This window comes from Indicator indicator, chromosome 14, assembly GCF_027791375.1.
Source record: "Indicator indicator isolate 239-I01 chromosome 14, UM_Iind_1.1, whole genome shotgun sequence".
Lineage (NCBI taxonomy): Eukaryota > Metazoa > Chordata > Aves > Piciformes > Indicatoridae > Indicator > Indicator indicator.
The window spans coordinates 18,522,938-18,542,147 of NC_072023.1; the positions used below are offsets into that span (position 1 = coordinate 18,522,938).

The 19,210-nt window shown below is 45.8% G+C and overlaps 1 protein-coding gene across 1 annotated transcript; it reads right to left on the minus strand.

Moving 5' to 3' along the window:
* Positions 1-5,654: 5,654 nt before the first annotated feature.
* LDHB (lactate dehydrogenase B) lies at positions 5,655-17,332 on the minus strand. The gene is made up of 8 exons (XM_054386398.1): positions 17,287-17,332; positions 16,291-16,422; positions 11,787-11,904; positions 10,741-10,914; positions 9,279-9,452; positions 7,605-7,722; positions 6,781-6,904; positions 5,655-5,990 (listed from the first exon to the last, which is right to left on the minus strand). The coding sequence occupies exons 2-8, from the start codon at positions 16,414-16,416 to the stop codon at positions 5,823-5,825; spliced, it is 1,002 nt and encodes a 333-aa protein (XP_054242373.1). The 5' UTR covers positions 16,417-16,422; positions 17,287-17,332; the 3' UTR covers positions 5,655-5,822.
* Between the last annotated feature and the right edge of the window lie 1,878 nt (positions 17,333-19,210).

Genomic DNA, 19,210 nt, shown 5'->3' on the forward strand with positions numbered 1-19,210 from the left:
TTTTAGGGCCAGGGCTTGCTCTACTTTTTTTCTCTTAGAGAAAAAACGGTTTCAGCTCTTCAGCCACAGCATTTGCTATCTACCACCTCAGAGATAACTGAAACTTGACTGTAAATTCAGCTCTTCCCCAAGCAAACTCCAACAGGGAGGAGGACACTGAATTCACCACCTGGTTTGAGTTCTGCCCCCGAGTCCTCCCCTCGGGCTACACCCTCCCATTAACACCCAGGGACGTTCTCTGTCTGCTGGCCACCTGCTGACTGGGTTAGGAGGCTCATTCTGCACGATTTCTCTTAGATTACTTGTTGGGTTAAATGCTGTCACCTGTTCTTGTTCAGTTCCCCAGTCTGTAAGCACTACTTTACCTCACACCTTTCTTCTGCAATTAACTCCAGCTGCGTTTCTAGGGCTCTGCACAAGCTGCTGGCTTCATTCTGCTCTCGAGCAGTCCTCCAGCCCTGACAGCTTTTAGAGAGCTACAAAGGCTCTGTCCCTGCTTTGACACACTTTGGCCCTATTTCCAGTCCTGGTCCCTGATTTTCTACCTGTTTTGTCTTTTTCTATGCTACTGTGCTTTTTTGGTCCCTGGATCCATGTCCTCTGCTGAGGGAAACTAGTGAGTAGTATGTCATGGAACAGTGCTCCCTTGTCTTGTTCCAGCACAGAGCTGGGATGCTCCAAGTGTTGCAGGTGCATCTGCAGAGATGTCAGTCCCTAACTTGCAACCTGACGTCCTCAAAGCTTTGTAGGCAGTCACCTGCTTGGAAGATGCTTATGTGCTTACAGGTCTGGTTGAGAAGCCAGTGCCTCTGGGACAGCTGTGTATGTTGAATCCGATTCTGAGCTTAGAGCACAACCTGCCCAAAATCTGCATTTCAGCAGGGAGCAAATCTCCAGGTGAGATCCAGGGCATCTCTGGCACTGTGGAGAATAACATTGTACCAGCAGGTAAGGGATATACAGTAACACAGAGGGAAAGATTTTTGAGCTCACTTAATATGAAACAAGTTCAAGGTGACTGGTCTAGAAGACAAGCAGCTCATCTGCATAAAAATCTCTTAGACATAACAGAATATAGTTGAGCCTATCTTAATGGCTAACTCTCCCCCAAAAGACTGACTCTTACACATACACCTCTCATGCCCTCTTTGCCCTTATGGCAGTCAGACCCATCCCTGAGCTCACTGAACTGATCTATGGAAAACTTTTTTTCCAAGTTAGGAATGAGAGCTCTCTCAGGAGAGAGCCTAGCAAGAGGGGAAGGAGCAGCACAGCTGGGACCAGGGAGAGATGGGAAAGGTGAGAGGTAACGGTGCCTGGCTTTCCCAGCTGGTGGAGCTGGCAGGCTGGCTCAGCTGCCCTGTGACACTTTGCCCACAGACTGAGCTGCAGGAGGGAGGTTTCCCTTCTAGGTTAACTGGAAGGCCTGCCCAGAGAAGGATGATGGGGTTTCTTGGCATTTTGTCTGGATGGTTTGAGTTGCCCTATTTGCTGATTTATGAATAGAAGCCTGGCCAAAAACTGTTATTTTTGGAACAACTACTTGGAGTAGGTAGAAAACCCATGGGTTAAAAATCATGCTACTTAAAGGAAAAATCAGTAGTCCTTTAAGGATCACTTCATTTCTGAAACAAGACATCTGCCCAAGTCACATTTTCAGTTTTCCCTGGAAACCCTGAGGGAGAAGCTGAAAGCTGCCAGTCCCATGCGAGCCTCAAGGTGACAAGTGGGGGAGGTACGAACAAAAGACCCCACAAGCCTGCTGTAATCATAGAATTGTTTTGGTTGGAAGAGACCTTTAAGATCATCAAGTCCAACCATTAACCTGCCACTGGCAAGTCACCACTAAAACATCTCTCATCACCACATTTATGTCCTTTAACCACCTCCAGGGATGGTGACTCCCCCATCTCCCCGGGCAGCCTGTTCCAACGCCTCACAACCCTTTCAGTGAAGAAATTTCCCCTAATATCTTAATAAACTAAACCTCCCCTGGCACAACCTGAGGCCGTTTCCTCGTGTCCTATCACTCGTTCCTTGGGAGAAAAGACCGACCCTCACCCACCTCGCTGCAACCTTCTTTCAGGTACTTGTACAGAGCAATGAGGTCTACCCCCAGGCTCCTCCTCTCCAAGCCAAACACCAGGCTTTCGCCAGCCCTGTTTCGAGGCATACACCGCAAAACGAGTCGCTTTAGACGACCCAGGAGAGGCGGTGTGACCCAGCCTGCCTGGCTAGCTGCAGCCGACGGCCCAAGCCCCAAGCTCCGCTCGGGGGGCTCACACCAGGCCTCCTGCTGCCATCCTGCGGCGCGGGCGGGCGGCGCCTCACAGCCTCCTGCTCGGGCCGCGCCGCGCTCGCGGGCCGCTGCCTCTGCCCCTCTGCCCGCATGAGGGCAGGCAGGACGCTGCCGTGTGGCACCGGCGGGAATGGCGCTGGGGCGCTGCGTTAGCCTTAGGCGGCACATAGGAACTTTTTGTTAGCAAAAATGCGATCCCCGCCGAAGAAACTCACACCCGCTCCCTCCACGTTTCAGGAACTACTGCGAGCTGCAGCTTCCCAGAGGGAAACCAGCTGAGTCTGCACGGACAATTGAACTTCTAGTAGTCATGCCAGATAATCGTGAACCAAGATTTACTGAGAGGGATCAACCAACCTTTTGGTCAAATCACACAATCACAGAATGTTAGGGGTTCCAGAGCAGCATCACCTAGAGTAGGTCACACAGGAACACATCCAGGAGGGTTTGGAATGTCTCCAGAGAAGGAGACTCCACAACCTCTCTGGGCAGCCTGCTCCAGGGATCTGGCACCCTCAAAGTCAAAAAGTTTTCTAAGTGATTCAATCCAGCCAGATGTTTGTTACCCCAGCACAATGAAGAACTGCTTCAGACTAGCTTTCTAGTTGAAAAAATCAACTTCAGCCTCCCTGGCTGCACGTGAGGCAGCATGTGTTAGGGGAAGAAACACCTGGACGTGTGACATGTGGGAGTTTATGGTGAGAGAACTGTCTAGGTGTGGCTCCTTCTAAATAGAACTCTGCCCACACTAACAGAAAGTCGAAGAGAGATGTTAAAAATATTCATACACATTGAGTCAAATTTTACAGGAGGAAGCCACAACAGTTTGTAGCAATTACTGAGGCACACATACCCTTCTGCAGAAACAGAGCAGTCAGTGGCACTGATGGGATTAGCATGAATTCTCCAGGGTCTTTATTGTTCGTCTGCAGTACTGTGTCCAGTTCTGGGCCCCTCACTTCAAGAAGGGCCTCAGAGAACAGCTAGAGAGAGTCCAGCATAGAGCCACAAAAATGCTGAAGGCAGTGGAGCATCTCCCTGCTGAGGAAAGGCTGAGGGAGCTGGGGCTCTTTAGCTTGGAGCAGAGGAGCCTGAGGGGTGACCTCATTCATGTTATCAAGATGTGAAAGACAGAGTCAGGAAGATGGATCCAGGCTCTGCTCAGGGATGTCCAATGACAGGACAAGAGGCAATGGGTGCAAGCTGGAGCAGAGGAGGTTCAATGGGAACATAAAGAGAAAGTTTTTCACTGTGAGGGTGCCAGAGCCCTGGAGCAGGCTGCCCTGAGAGGTTGTGGAGTCTCCTTCTCTGGAGACGCTCCAAACGCACCTGGATATGTTCCTGTGCGACCTACTCTAGGTGATCTTGCTCTGGAAGGAAGGTTGGACTGGATGATCTTTGCAGGCCCTAACATTCTGTGATTGTGTGATTTGACCAACAGCTTGGTTTATCCCTCTCAGTAAATCTGGGTTCATGATAATCCTTAGTTTTATGAAGTCCATGGAAAGAGTCACAAAGCAATCAGCAAAATTGGTGATTTTCTTCAGGAATAAAAAGCCTTTGCCTCAGGCTGAACGACACAGGAAAGAGAAGAAAAGAAGGGTAAAGATGGGATCCCACATAAAACAAAACAAAGCTCTGACCAAGCTGAGCTAGTGGAAGATGTCCCTGCTGACTGCATGGGTTTGGACTAGATGACCTTTGGAGGTTTCTTCCACAAACCATTCTATGAATTTGTGAGCCAAGGCTGAGCCCAACTCTGTGTACAGAGTTCTGATCCTTGGGAACAGCCACACCAGTCTACTGTCTCATGTGACATTTTCAGGGGACTCAGAGTGACTTTCTGTTCTGCAGCCTGTAGTTATTTATGCCTGCAAATATAAGAGGGTCTAGGTCCTCACAGCAATTAAAATAACATTGCTGGTCCTACCTTATGTGAGTCAAGCAAGTATTCCTCAGCACTTTCTGAAGTGTTCTGCTGTGCTGCTTCTTATTGGCTGTGCTACTCTATCCCCCCGCACCACAATGTTTGCTGTTAGACCAAGGAGTGACAAAAGTACCTCTTGACAGGAATAAATGTAGTGAAAAACCACAAGGTTTTAGCCTTTCATGGGCTAAAACAAGCACAAAGTTCATGTATCAATGGGCTGTACAAAGCACATGCAAGATAAACACGAGTCTGTTACATTCAGAATAAAACCCATAGGTATCTTTTAGAGATAAAGCACAATGGCAATATAGTTATTAAGGAACTGATATGGTTGATAAGAGTCTGTTATGGATAGACTCCAAGTAACAGAGAGCAGTAGGCTGGTGTTAAGCACACATACAGAAGCCATTATACAGCCATGCAATAAAGATGTAAGACTGCATGATAAGACTCCTAATAAAACTGATATACTTGAAGAAGACTTACATTTAGTGAATGCAAAAAAATAATTTGAAAAGCTTATTTATAAAAATCTCAAAGTCCCTTAGCTTGAGACCCTCAGACCTAGTTAACAATTTTGAACCAATTCTCCATTACCAACAAGGCCATTTTGATGCTGTTTAGATTTCTTAGATTTTTTTCCTCCAGGAGATCATCTCCCCAGGAGCACTTTTTACACCAACTTATCATGCAAACCCAACATTCCTTCTTTATTCATTCAGTACCCTGCTTTCTGTATCCACTTTCTTTGTGACAGAAATTCCCTCCCCACCCTGCTGCTGACATTAGAATCACCTTCCAGGGAAGCAGTGGAGTCCCCTACCATTGGTCAGTTTTAAGACTCAGCCTGACAGGCTGCTGGGCCCTCTCATTGCAATTATAGAACCTAGAACATTGGACCAGATTATCCCTGAGGTCTCTTCCAACTCGGCATTCTATGATCTTCATTAGCTCTCTGGTTGTTTAAGGTATAGGCACAAAAGATCTTGTGCTGTTGTTGAGTCTCATGATCACTAACAAACAGCTCTGGACTCCGAGGAGGAATTGAAAGAACCATTAAACTCCAGGTGACAGTAGCTTTTCAGCTCAAGCATTGATTACAACCTCCCTTTCAAGATGTCCCAGCCTACTTGAGGTCTGTTTGCTGACTACAATGTATGACCCTACACTTTTAATGGGTGATGAATGCACACTGACACAATTAGGGGCAAACCCCAGTTTTACTGTAGCCAAAACACACAAAAAAGGCTTCCACTAATGTTGTATTCGTGAAATCCCACCACAAGTGATTCCAACATTGTTTCTGACCTTTGAAAAGGACATTTCCCTCTACACTTCCATGTAGTCTGTGATTGAAGTAGAATACTAGAGCAAGATATACAATTTAAACACTGAAAATGAGCCACTAGGACAACAAATGCCTGAATGTTGCTTTATTTGTTCGTAAGGTTTGTGCGTTACAGCAAGCCTAAGTTTAGCTACTGTTGACAAAGCTCAGTCTGGAAGAGCATTAAATGTTATTCAGAGATGTACAGTGCCCACATCTGCACATGACATGCTGGTTTTCTATTGCTGGAATCTAATATTCATGAGTTACAGATCTTTGAGATCTTTCTGGATGTTCCACAGCGTATCTGCGCTCTTCTTCAGCTGAGCCACCTCATCATCCTTCAGTTTTTGGTTGATGACACTTGTCAGTCCAGAGGCACTTAGGACAGCAGGAAGGCTCAAGAAGACATCGTTCTCAATGCCATACATGCCCTGCCACAAACAACAGATCACTCAAACATGTGCCCAACACCCAGATCTGCTTTTGCTTTACATAGCAGGAAGCTTTCTGAGAGCAGAGCAGACTAATTCTGAAACCTTGTAACAGTGTGAGAGCTGAAATCCCCCCCAGCAAATGAAAGCTATTTTAAAACCATTCACAAACCTGGAGAAAATTCAGTCATGATGTATTTGAGAAAAGAAGTGGTTTAGACCAAGTGACTGGCACCACAGAGAGAGCTCACTTCAGAAACTCCACCTCCAAGCCCCTCACTTTTATTTATATGCAGCAAGCAGCTGACAACATTCAGACACTGTATCAGTGCACATCTTTTTTCCTGCTATAGAGGGAGCAGTAAGTTCAGCCTGCTCAGAGTTCTTGCTGCACAACTGGTACAGGCTAGATGCCGCCAGTTCCACCAGCTATAAAAGGACACAGCTCTCTTCCTTAGCACCTATGCTAGGCAGTGGCTTGTGGAATTATAGGTGAACCTCCAAGAATTTTGCATTTTTGTATGGAAACTTCCTTTAATGCATCTGCATGTCACACATCATAAACTTTACACCAGGGTAATAAAACATTAGGTAGAATACAGAGAACTTAGTTTGTGAGGAGTGTAGGCTAAGAGGTCAGACTACAAAGAGCTGCAATAAGCCCCCATTTTAAATTTAAAGTAGTATTTTATAAAGCTTCCTTTGTTCAACACCTTGCAAATTGAGGCTATTTAGCCTTCCCATAACAAGAAAATGCACCAAGAGCATCTCATTAGCCACCACTTCTTACCTTTACCAGCGTTGAGACTGAATGAACCCGGTACAAGTTCTTCAGCATGGACTCACAGAGGTCAGCAACACTAAGGCCAATAGCCCAGTTTGTGTATCCCTTAAGTTTGATTACCTCATAGGCACTGAGGAAATATTGAAACAGTTGCATTAAGATATCTTCAAGACATTGTGTAGATGGCAAGTCTTTAGATGAATACTTCCCATTAAAAAAAAAAACAAACCACACCAGACTGTGACACTAAGTTATGAAATTAAAATGTCAGAGTGCAGCATCACAGTAGAAGGTATCAAGTCTGTACCATCCCATAGGTACACAAAGAAGCTCTACTGTTCTCACAAGAATGGCTGAAATGAAAAATAGCTTTCATCCATGAACAGTTCTTAGGGTTAAGCAGAAAAGCAGACAGGAGACATCTACAGCTGAATGAGTTCTCCCTTCAGGTCAGTGCCTCAATCATTCTGGGTGCAGATTTAGATTGGATGTTAGGAACAAGTTCTGCACCATGAGAGTGGTGGAACATAGCAACAGGCTGCCCAGGGAGGTAGTTGAGGCCCCATCCCTGGAAATATTGAAAGTCAGGCTGAACAAGGCTCTGATCAAGCTGACCTAGAGGAGGATTTTTCATGCTGACTGCAGGAAGGTTGGACTGAAGGACCTGTGGAGGTCCCTTCCATTCCAAACCATTCTGTGATTTAGAGCTAAAGCCATGCACTATTTACACACCCCACCCTAATTTTTAAACCAACATCTTACACTTTACACCAGCATAGTCCTTACTTCCTGAGTGACAAGTGATTTAGCCATTCCTCAAATCAATGTACCTTTCAACCACCTGTTTGTGGACTTCCTTCCAGTTCTCACTATCTTTGTCACTTCCCATGGCAGGATTCAGCTGCTGGAGAGAAACACCTGCCACATTAACTCCACTCCAAACAGCCACTGTAACAGAAAGAGGACACAAGTTTCAATAGCACTTAATGATGCCCAGTCCACTTCTCCTATCTCAGATACCTGAAAATGAAAAAAAAAAAGCAGTAGTAGCCAGAACCACAAACACATTTGAGACAGATTAAGGTTAATTCTGAGAACTCTGGGCAGTCAAATATTAACAAGTCAATCTCAACACATGAACTACAGTGCTTTTCTTGGAAGGTGCAGACAGCTACTTTTAAAGCCAGAAACCTCAAATTCTAGCAAAAAGGCTTGTCTTAGCTGTTTAGCTTTCTCAAACTAATTTTACCCAAAACCCACAGCAAGTAGCTATTTACTTTTCCACAAATCAGTATTAGCTTTAGCCTTCAAGAATTTATTTTTCTGAATAACTGAGTAGCAGCATGCAAACTTAGAATATCAAGAGAGGAACTGTAACCAACAGGACAGGGAGATGATTCTGCCCCTCTGCTCTGATGAGACCCCACCTGGAACACTGCATCCAGTTCAGGTACCCCCAGCATAAGAGGGACATGGAGCTGCTGGAGAGGGTTCAGAGGCAGCCACAAAGCTGATCAGAGGGCTGGAGAACCTGTGCTGCAGGGACAGGCTGAGGGATTTGGTGCTCTTCAGTCTGGAAAAGAGAAGGCTCTGAAGAGACCTTAGAGCAACCTTCCAGTACCTGAAGAGAGCCTACAAGAAAGCTGGGAAGGGACTTTTGACAAGGGCGTATAGGACAGGATGAGAGGTAATGGACTGAAACTTGAGGAAGGCAGGTTGAGACTGGAGATCAGGAGGAAATTCTTTCCAGTGAGGGTGGTGACAGGTTGCCCAGGGAGGTCATGAATGCCCCTCCCAGGGGTGTTCAGTGCCAGGTTGGATGAGGCCTTGAGCAACCTGGGCTAGTGGAAGATGTCCCTGCCCATGGTCAGGGAGGTTGGAACTAGATGAGATGATCTTCAAGGTCCCTTCCAACATAAAGCATTCTACGGATCTAGGGATCTCCTGTCATATTGGAAGCTTACAGGCAGAGTCATTCTCTGTTCTATTAAAACACCTGGGAATTCTTTGTTACCCAAAAGCAAAAGCAGCTGTAGCACTGAAGCAAGAGGAGCTCTGTGTATGCTCAGCCAAGCTCCATTTTCACTATGGTAGAAGGCTGGCTTCTGTAAACACTGCTGTTGGTCACTGAACTTTGATCAAATGCAACAGGACACTGAAGAGGTGGCTTCCTTAGGAATGCACAGCACTAAAATACAGAGCAGTACCAACCCATATAGATTCATCCATCAGTTATAAGCTGTAGCCTCTGGGATACCACTTTAGGTAATAAATCCAGCCTTATCAGTTCAGTGTTTAATTATGCAACCACAATCACTTTTATAAAAAAAAGTGCAGCTACAGTTCCTGGACTTGTCAACTCCAATATTGATAAAAATAAAGCCAAGTTCTAGTTACTTGAGCTTGTCTGCATCCATTCTCTCAGAATTCTGTAACATCCACTAGGCCCCAACCTCTAACCAATATCATTGCTTATTCCCAAAGACATTGGAAGTGCTCCTTACCACTGGAATCACCATGCTCTCCCAAGATCCAGCCATGGCAGCTGGTTGGGTGGATGCCAAGCCTCTCAGCCATCAGATGGCGAAACCTGGCTGTGTCTAGATTGCAGCCACTTCCAATCACACGGTGCTTTGGCAGGCCACTCAGCTTCCATGTGACATAGGTTAATATATCCACTGAAAAGGAGCAGATGCACAGCAGATGAAACCATTTGCATACACCGAGAATTCTCCAACAACTACTCTACTGCAAGGCAATGAGGACCATCCTTTACCCATGAGGGGGGTGGAACACTGGAACAGGTTGCCCAGGGACATAGTTGATGCCCCCACCCATGGAGATATTCAGGATGAGGCTTGACAAGGCCCTGAGCAAACTGATCCAATGCAGGATGTCCCTGCTGACTGCAAAAGGTTTAGGCTAGATGACCTTTGGTGGTCCCTTCCAACCTAAACCATTCTATGTCTGAGAAACAGCATCCAGACTTTTGAGCTCTGCTTTGTAGTCTCATAATTTGCCTCCAGTAGGACTTTCCAGGCTGCAGACAGTGCTGAGCTAGAGCCCAGACAGACAAAGGGAAGTAAATCAGGAAAGGACAGAGGTCACACACCACCACGTATGCAGTGGACACCCCTGAAGTCCCTCATAGTAACTTCCACTGTTGAAGGCTAATGGACAAAACACTACACACTGAGGAAACAGAGCACTACAACAGTAGTTCTGACAAGGTAACATGCAATTCTCTTCCTGCAGCTGCTCTACTGGAGAGAAGTTTGTAGCTTGAATTCAGCTTCACTAGAGCAAGAACAATTTGATCTTGACTGGGTTTGATTTTTAGATAAGTGTTTAAAATTGCCCTAACTTCTTGTACTTGTACTGTAGCTCACTACACTACTATTCAGCAGTACTAATTGTATATCAACTATTTACACAACCACCAGCTGAGCTGCTAGCTTTCTATGCACTGTTTTGACTCTGCCAAATAGCTTTGGAAGCAGTGTCACTTGATTCCCAGGCTTCACTCAGATGTCAAATCAAGCAAAGACAGCATGCCAATTCTTTTTCCTGAAAATACCGCCAAGACCATAGGGCAAGATCTTCACTCTGAGAAACATCATATCCAGCCACAAAAGAAAGCTACGATTTCTGAACAGCTTTCAAGCAAAGTGGATGTCTCCTTTAGGTAAAAATTTTAAACTACCTACTGCTTAAGCCAGTGTATGTAAAGATCTGAAGTATTTGCCATGAGACATGCTTTTGAAATATGAACAGCATGAAAAAGTTCTGAGTAAAGAGCGTCAGAAAGTACAGAATGTTTGTATTCTGCTGTTAGCAAACACATGGCAGGTGGCCACACAAAGCCAGTCATTATTAACATTGAATTTGTATTTAATAGAATTGGTAAGCTAAAACACTAGTTCCAACAGACAGAATCACTAGGTGTTCTGGAAAAGATTGCCTTACCTGGGTTGGAAACCACTAGGATGGTACAGTTGGGGCTGTATTTGACGATCTGAGGAATGATGAATTTGAAGACGTTCACATTTCTCTGAACCAGGTTGAGACGACTCTCCCCTTCCTGCTGACGAACTCCTGCAGTTACTACCACAATCTTGGAGTTGGCTGTAACAGCATAGTCTACAACAGAGCATGGGGGAAAAGATGTAGAATGTTAGCTAGACTTATCACTGATTTCAACAGCATTGTGTCCATACAGGTATCATAAGTAGCTTTTCCACTGTACAAACATTCCAACCCAAAACCCACAAAGACATCCATATTAAAGCCAGCACTATCATAGAACAGAGTTGGAAGGGACCTCAAAGTTCATCTAGTCCAATCCCCCTGCAGACAGCAGGGACATCCTAAACTAGATCAGCTTGCTCAGAGTCTTGCTCAGCCTGACCTTGAATATCTCCAGGGATGGGGCCTCAGCTACCTCCCTGGGTAACCTGTAGCAGTGTTCCACCACACTTATGGTGCAGAATTTGTTTCTGACATCCAATCTAAATCTGCTCTTCTCTCATTTCAAACCATTACCCCTTGCCCTATCCCTGCAGGCCTTTGCAAACAGTCCCTCTGCAGCCTTCTTGTAGCCCCCTTTAAGTACCAGAAGGCTGCTATTAGGTCTCCCCACAGCCTTCTCTTGTCCAGAGTGAACAACCCCAGCTCCCTCAGCCTGTCCTCTATCTCTTAACATTATCCCAACTTAGGGGTCTTAAGAGCACATTCAATCCCTCAATCTCATTTCCATCATCCAAATAATGCTTTGCACTCTACAAAGAAGCACCAGAGTGTCATTAAAATCAATTTTACTCAACCAGCTCAAAATGGTGAAGTGGTCACTAGAGATAAGGAAAGCCTAGGTAAGAACCACTCCCACTGTTAGGGTGTTTATCTGAACTCTCACCCCAGTGAGCTTTTCAAAGCTAAGTCATTAGAGTTCTTTAGAAATACACAACTAGTGGTCCACTACTTAGCAAATTCACAGAAAAGAAACTAAGGCTCACCTTTGTCTGCCACAATCTTGTGAGTGCGAAGGAACAAGCTCCCATGCTGCAGATCCATCATTTCTCCTTTGAGTTTGTCTTCCAAAACATCAACCAGAGCAAGCTCATCACAAAGATCCTGGAAAGAATGAAATTGGAAGGAGTCAATGAATCCAGTTAACTTGGACTTTTAATTTCACCCTTGAGGTATACTACATTTTAAATGAACCTGTTACACATCTGAAAGAATCTCCTCTCCAAAGGTAAAGCAGTAGGAGAGCACTATGGTGGTGCTCTGATTCATGTCACAGTAACAAAGTCAGAAGCCACAACAGCACAGAATTTCAAACTTGAAAAAGAAAAGGAGTTATTATGGGTTTGGAGTTGGGGTGCACAGCTAACCCTTGCTAGCAAGGCACTTTGATTTAGCCACTATCTTAGGAAACAAGCAGCATCTTTCAGAACCATAACAAACCTACCCTAACAAAACACACCACATAATTATAAAGTATTCTCTTTTAGTTCCTTCAACCAATTCATTTCATAAAAATATAGAACCAGAATGGACTTACTTTCCTCAATCCTAAAAGCAGCATCAAGATAAAGCAGATTCTTCACCTAATTTTTCTCTATTATAGCCGCTATGTTCTATCTACTTTGCAGAACAGATTCAGCCATGCATGCTTGTTCTCCAGCCCAAATAAATTGGGAGATAATGTCACACAACAGAATATTGTGTCCAGTTCTGGGTCCCTCACTTCAAGAGGGACCTCAGGGAACTGCTTGTGAGAGTCTAGCTAGAGCCACAAAGATGCTGAAGGCAGTGGAACATCTCCCTGCTAAGGAAAGGCTGAGGAATCTGGAGCTCTTTAGCTTGAAGCAAAGGAACCTGAGGAAAGAACTCTAAGAACCTTTATCTGCAGTCCAAAATCAGTCTTAAATATTGGAAGTCTCCTTAACTGAAGTCACTGGTGTAAAACTAAGGTGGTGGTGTAATCAGAATGTGCACATGTGATTATGGGTAGATTCATACACACAATCTGACAACATGGGACTTTTATCGTAGGCCAATGTTCAGACTCAGCAGGTTCATGGACCCAGCTCTCATTGAAACAAGAGCATCTGGAATAGCCCCAATGACCAATGTCATCTGTGTTGCCTAGAGAAGATCTCAGCTTGTTATCAGCACACAAAGGAATGAAATTTACAAAGTCACCAAATGCAGCTTAATATCCTCATTGAAAGCAGCTGACCTGTGGCTGTAGAGACATTTCCTTTTCTACAACAGTAGGGCAACATCAGGGAATTCTAACTCCAAGGGAGCTACAAATAACCCATGCGGAAGTTTGAGGGGCATTCAAATTTATCTATTAAAATATTACAGCAGTAAGCTGAAATTAGTGTTATCATAGAATGGTTTGGGCTGGAAAGGAGCTCCAAGGGTCATCTAGACCAAACCCCCTGCAGTCAGCAGGGACATCCTCCACTAGAGCAGCTTGCTCAGAGCCTTGTTCACAGCCTAACCTTGAATATCTCCAGGGATGGAGCCTGAACTACCTCCCTGGGCAACCTGTTGCAGTGTTCCAGCACCCTGATGGTACAGAACTTGTTCCTTACATCCAATCTAAATCTGCTCTCCTCTCATTTCAAACCACTGCCCCTCATCCTATCCCTGCAGGCCTTTGCAAACAGTCCCTCTGCAGCCTTCTTGTAGCCCTTCAACGACTGGAAGGCTGTTATTAGGTCTCCCTGGAGCCTTCTCTTCTCCAGGCTGAACAATGCCAGCTCCCTCATCCTCTCCTTGTAGCAGAGGTGCTCCAGCTCCTGGATCATCTTCATGGCTGTTTATCACAAAGATTAATTTTATAAAATTCAAACGCATGTCAAACTCAACTGTATCAGCTCACTATAGTACACTATGGACACCATTTTATGCCATGGTTTAGCAGACATCTTGGGAAGCCAACCACCTGGCACAAGTCAAAGCCATATTGTATCCCTCCACAGCTGACTGGACATGAGCCAATAGTTTGCCCATGAAGGACAACAGCATCCTAGCTTGTATGAGAAATACTATGGCCAGCAGGACTAGGGAAGTGGTGCTGAGTGGTACCAGACTTGGTACATTTAGGTAATGGTTGGACTTGATGATCTTAAAGGTCTCTTCCAACTGAAAATATCCTAAGTGATGTGTGTGTGTACTCAGCACTGGTGAAGCTGCACCTTAAATAATGTGTCCACTTTTGGGCCCCTAATGAGAACAACACTGAGGTGCTGAGGCACAACCAAAGAAGAGCAACAAAGTGCCTAAAACACAAGTCTGAGAAGTGGCTGATCAATCTTCACTTGTTTAGCTTGGAAAAAAAAAAAAAAAGAGAAGGATCAGGTGAGATCTGATCACTCACTAACTATCTGAAAGGAGGTTGTAGCAAGGTGTCAGTCACTTGGTCCCAAGTGTCAAGTAATAGGACAAGAAGAAACAGCCTTGAGATGGATGAAGAGAGGATCACTTATTAGGAAAAACTTCTTCCCTGAAAATGTTCTAGTGCATGGCAACAGGCTGCCCTGGGAAATGGTGGAATCACTATTCCTAGAGGTATCCAAAAGGCATCTATGTGTGGAACTTAGTGACATGATTTAGTGGTGGACTTGGAGAGCTAGATTACAATTGGACTTGATCTCAAAGGTCTTTACCAAGCTAAATGTTTCCAATTCAGTGACAAAAAATCAAATGGTTTTGTTATATAAATGCTTTATACTGCCTGTGAGAAAGTAGGGGAAAGCAGAGGCCTAGTTGAAATAAACTCCATTATACCATAACCCAAGGCAGAAAGAAATTAAAACCAGTTTTCACTCTGGATTTGCATGAAACTTGTGATTAGTAAAACTTTGTACCTAGATTTCTAAGTTTTCTGTATATGGTTTGATCCTCCTTAGAGCAGTGCATTAAACAGATGAATGCTGGATTGCAGGGAAGTCTGGGGTAACTTTACCTGGCTCCCTGCCATCCTTTCAGGTTACACTTCTTCAAAAATAAATGGGTTCAGACTATAAGATAACATCAGCTTAAAAAAAAGCCCACACACAGTGAACTGTCATTGTTTTTCCATTAAATGTCTCTTTCAGTTACACAGTCTAAAAACCACTCATTACTTTCACCATGGCCTTTGTCAGGTTTTTTCCTTTGCTCAGAAGGCTCATGAATATAAGCAACTGAAAACCCTCCAACTTTTTCATGATTAAGACCCCACATGCATCCTCAAGGTAACAGGTATAAGAAGGATCAGCTCCAAACATAATACAGTTGGTTTAGTAGTACACAAGTTTTGTGATCTCACTGTGAGACACCAAATTTAAGATTCATTGAATCGTTTAGGTTAGAAGAGACCTTCAAGATCATCCAGTTCCAACCCCCCCTGCCATGGGCAGGGACACCTTCCACCAGATCAGGTCTCTCAGGTCCTCATCTAACCTGGCCTTGAACACGTCCAGGGAGAGGGCATCCACAACCTCCCTGGACAACCTGTTCCAGTGTCTCATCACCCTCACTGTCAAGAGCTTCTTCCCAATCTCCAGTCTCAATCTGCCCTCCCCAAGCTCCATCCATTCCCCCTTACTCTGTCACTCCAAGCCCCTATCAAAAGTCCCTTCCCAGCTTTCTTGTAGGCCCCCTTCAAATACTGGAAGGCTGCACGTAGGTAAGGTGTATCTGTTTAAGTCTTTCTAAAAAGCAGAACAAACAAAATTTGCAGCTCCCATTTATCTTTTTAAGAAGAGCATAACAGGAATCAAATTAACTCAATTCACAATATTCTCCAAAAAACAAAGTGCAAAGATATCCTTATTGCATAATAAGCTTTTGCTTTGCTCAAAGACTACAATATGAGATTTTGCTTTAAGAAAAAATAAAAAGCACAAATTGAAAAACCAGAATCCAGCAGGATTCAGAATAATCTTTAAGTCCAGCCCCTCTATTGTCAGTTTTTTTGGAATAAATAAAGTAGTATAAACAAGCAATAAGGGCTTATGAGAAACAAAGAAGCCTGGGGACAGCAGTATTTTCAGTTCTTATGCCACACATGCATTAAAAGAGTGAAAACCAAACACAGAGATTCCTATCCCCTATTTCACATGGATTTCTATTCTGCCTGCAATCTTTGCTCAGGGGATCTCTCCCATCAAGTAAATTCCAGCTTTGTTCTGGAAAAATAAGAAAATTAAAAAGAGAGGTTGAACAGGGACTTCAAAGCCATTTTTTCAGCAGCCTGCAAAATAACTCTGCCTAATGAGAGATTCATTGTGAAGCAACAGAAACCAGTGGAAAGCTGAGAGAGCAAGGAGAAATTGAATGGGGAGGTCAGCCTTGCCTGAACAGTGGAGGTCACCTTTTGCTTGCTTACATGAACCACAAGTGATTCGTTCCTGTACTAACCTACCAAATTTCCCACTGTTTGCTAAGACAAGCAGGCAGTGCAGAGGATTACAGCAGTGGGAACCTGAATAACACGTTGCCCTTGAGCTGTACCTTTCCAAGGATGCTGATAGCACAGGCCATCCCGACCTGTCCAACCCCCACAACAGTTATCTTGTTGTTTGGGGCTGTGCTTCCTGCAGCAATAGGGGTAAACAGCTTCTCCTTGAGGGTAGCCATGGTGTTCTGCAAGGAGAGACAGAAAGATATGGGTCAAAGCAAGCCAGAGAAAAACAAAAGGAGCGCTCTGAAAAGGTCAGCTCCCACAGCTGGAAACTCGCCGCTGGCAGTGCTGCTGTCGGCGCTTTACGAAAGGCAGCAGGCAGGCACACTGCCCTTGCTCACCGAGCTCCTTCCACCCGCCACTTACCAGCTCACCCACACACCCTCTTCTGCTTCGGCACAGGGCTCTGGCGCCCAACCCTCCCTGAATTCGATGGTGCCTACGGGAAGAGCTGAAGCGGGACAGAAGCTATTTCGGAAGCAGGTTAACAGAATATCCTTCTGTTCTCGGAGTTTCTAGAGCCTCCCCAAAGGCAGAGATACCTTCCCCCCTTCATAAATCCCATCAGAGCTCCGGGCCTGGTAATAAAACCACGAACCAGTTTGGTGCAGCAATACCACTGGTATTTTCTCGACTCGTTTCTATTCAGCCCGAAGGTTCCCTTCGCTCAACCCACGGAATCCTGCGCGGTGCCTCCGACCTCCCCCATGCCGGCTTCGCCATGCTGGGGGTACCGCCCCCATCTCACCAGCCGCAGCCCAGCGAGGGGCCGCAGCCAGCACACGAGGTCACCGGGAGGGATTCTGCGCACGACAGGGGGCCGAACCAGGAGCCGCCATTCCATTTAAACGCTCGAGAGCTTCAGCCTGGCTCCGGCCCCCGGCTAGCGCATCGCATGCTCCTTGCCCCAGTGCCATTTGCCCGCCGTGCAGGGATGCTCGGCCCCAAGAGAAGCCGCCCGCGGAAAAAAAGCTGGGCTGAGAGACCCGACAGCATCTAACAACCCGGCGAAGACACCCCACCAGCTCCGCTCGTCCCATACCCACCAGTAAGGCTCAGTCTGAGGAGAGGCGAGAACACCAACGCCACGCTCCTCTGGCGCTCGGGCAATGAGGACTCCGCAGCGGAAGGGGCGGGCAGGGCAGGACAGGGCTGGGCTGGGCCGCCCCTCGCCTCGCCTTCCTGGGCGTTCCTCGGCGGCTTACGGGAGGCGGTGGCCGCTGCGCTCAATCAGCGCCAAGGACGGAGGCTCAAGGGTGCTGCTGCTCCGCCCCCGGCTCCCCTCGCTGTCCGTCCGCTTCTCGCCCTCCCTCCTGCCTGCCGGCCCCTGGGAGTCACCTGAGCGGGGAGGGAAGCGCTGGCTCGTCCTTCTTTTCGTGCTGGCGGCGGCAGGGCGAAGCGATGGTATCGGTCAGCCGTTAACGGCGTGCAGCCCTGAGCGTCTCTGAGCTGACCGTCACAATTAGCTACCAAGGTCGGGCTGCGTTATTTCTCTCGCGGGGACATAACCTTCGCCACAAGGAACACGCAGAGGAATCGTTGCAAGCAAGAAGTTACACAGAATCATAGAGGCGTTTCGGTTGGAAAAGACCTTTAGGATCATCGACTCCAACGACTACCTTAACTACCACGGCTGGTGCTAAAATCATGTCCCTCAGCACCACATCTCTTGCCTCTCTTAAATACCTCCAGCCGTAGGGATTCAACCACTTTCTGGGGAGCCTGCTCCTGTGTTTAACAAGTTGAGCAAAACGAAAGCATTTTTTATAATCTTCGGGGGCAAAGTCGCTCAAGTTGGTGGTCTTTGATTTTTATGCGCTCTGAGTTTTTGCTCTCCACCTAACTCAAGTTGTTTGGTTTTTTTTTCGTGTGGTTGAACAAATCGGAGGGGGACAATGGCACGGATGGAGTCACGTTGAAATTCTTTGGCAGGAACAAAGGAATGTAACGTGATGCAGTGCCACAACCACTCCTCCCCCTGCTCCGTCTGCTTCTGCCCTATTCCGGATCACGCTCTGACCATTTCGCCGTATCACTTTAAAATGGTCATATGTAGGACCTGTGGAATTAGCCCCTGGGGCGTGAATGGAGTTTTTGTTTCTCCTAATGCTGTAACATTACTTCTTTCTAGCTATAAAGGAAGAGGTAGGGGCAAAACACGGCTTGTACACGTTTAGTTTCACTGAGGAAAGAAAAGAAAGCTTTAGGTTCCTCTTCACACATGATTGTTGCTCACAAGAAGGAAAGCAGAGGGTAGATTCCAGAGTCGTCCCGAATAAGTCGCTGGGTTAAATGTGACTAGGCAGAAATCCTAGCCCTTCCCATCTAAGAATATGGTTACTTTTTTTTTTTTTCTGTTGTTGTGGCTAGTTTAAGGTTTTATTGATTTTTTTTTTTGACAGATACTTTGCCAGGTTAGTAAGAACTGGATTAATTCCCTCTGGCTCACCATGCAGCCAAACAAATGGTGGTGCCAGCACAAGAGCAGTGGCAAGCACAAGTGGTGAGGAAAGGGTAAAATCTGCTTTTCTGCATGGCAGGACAGATTCATGCTGGCTTTAAATGACTAACTAGGAGCTACTTTTCTTCTTCACGTTATTTGACAGAGCAGAGGTTCCCTTTGAGGGAAAGAAATGAGTTAAGCCATCCACATGACATGCCAGGTAGTAGACTGCTGTAGGAAAATAAGACTTTGGTAACTACAACTGAAATGGGAGCTGGTGGTAAATGATAATTACCCAATGAAATAGAAGGTTCATGAAATCTATGCTGTATCACAAATGTGGGAACAAGCACAGCTGAACTGGAGGAAAATGAGGTAGAGAAAAGGTACAGGAAACATTAGGGAAGGATCAGAGCAAGTTTTTTTCATTCCTGAACCAGAACCAAGGGGTCATGCCTGTCCTGCCAGTGCCTGTTGTGAGGAACCTTCACTGCTGCATTATGTCGTTGGACAGGATCCTTCTCTCT

What these genes read in the sequence shown, in the direction of transcription:
- LDHB (XM_054386398.1), bottom strand. Translation starts at nt 16,416, where the DNA reads ATGGCTACCCTCAAGGAGAAGCTGTTTACCCCTATTGCTGCAGGAAGC. An exon ending in CAAGATTGTGGCAGACAAAG is followed by an intron (nt 10,915 to 11,786) that starts GTGAGCCTTAGT and finishes GCTCTGTTGTAG; the next exon opens with ACTATGCTGTTACAGCCAAC. An exon ending in CACAAACAGGTGGTTGAAAG is followed by an intron (nt 6,905 to 7,604) that starts GTACATTGATTT and finishes ATATTTCCTCAG; the next exon opens with TGCCTATGAGGTAATCAAAC.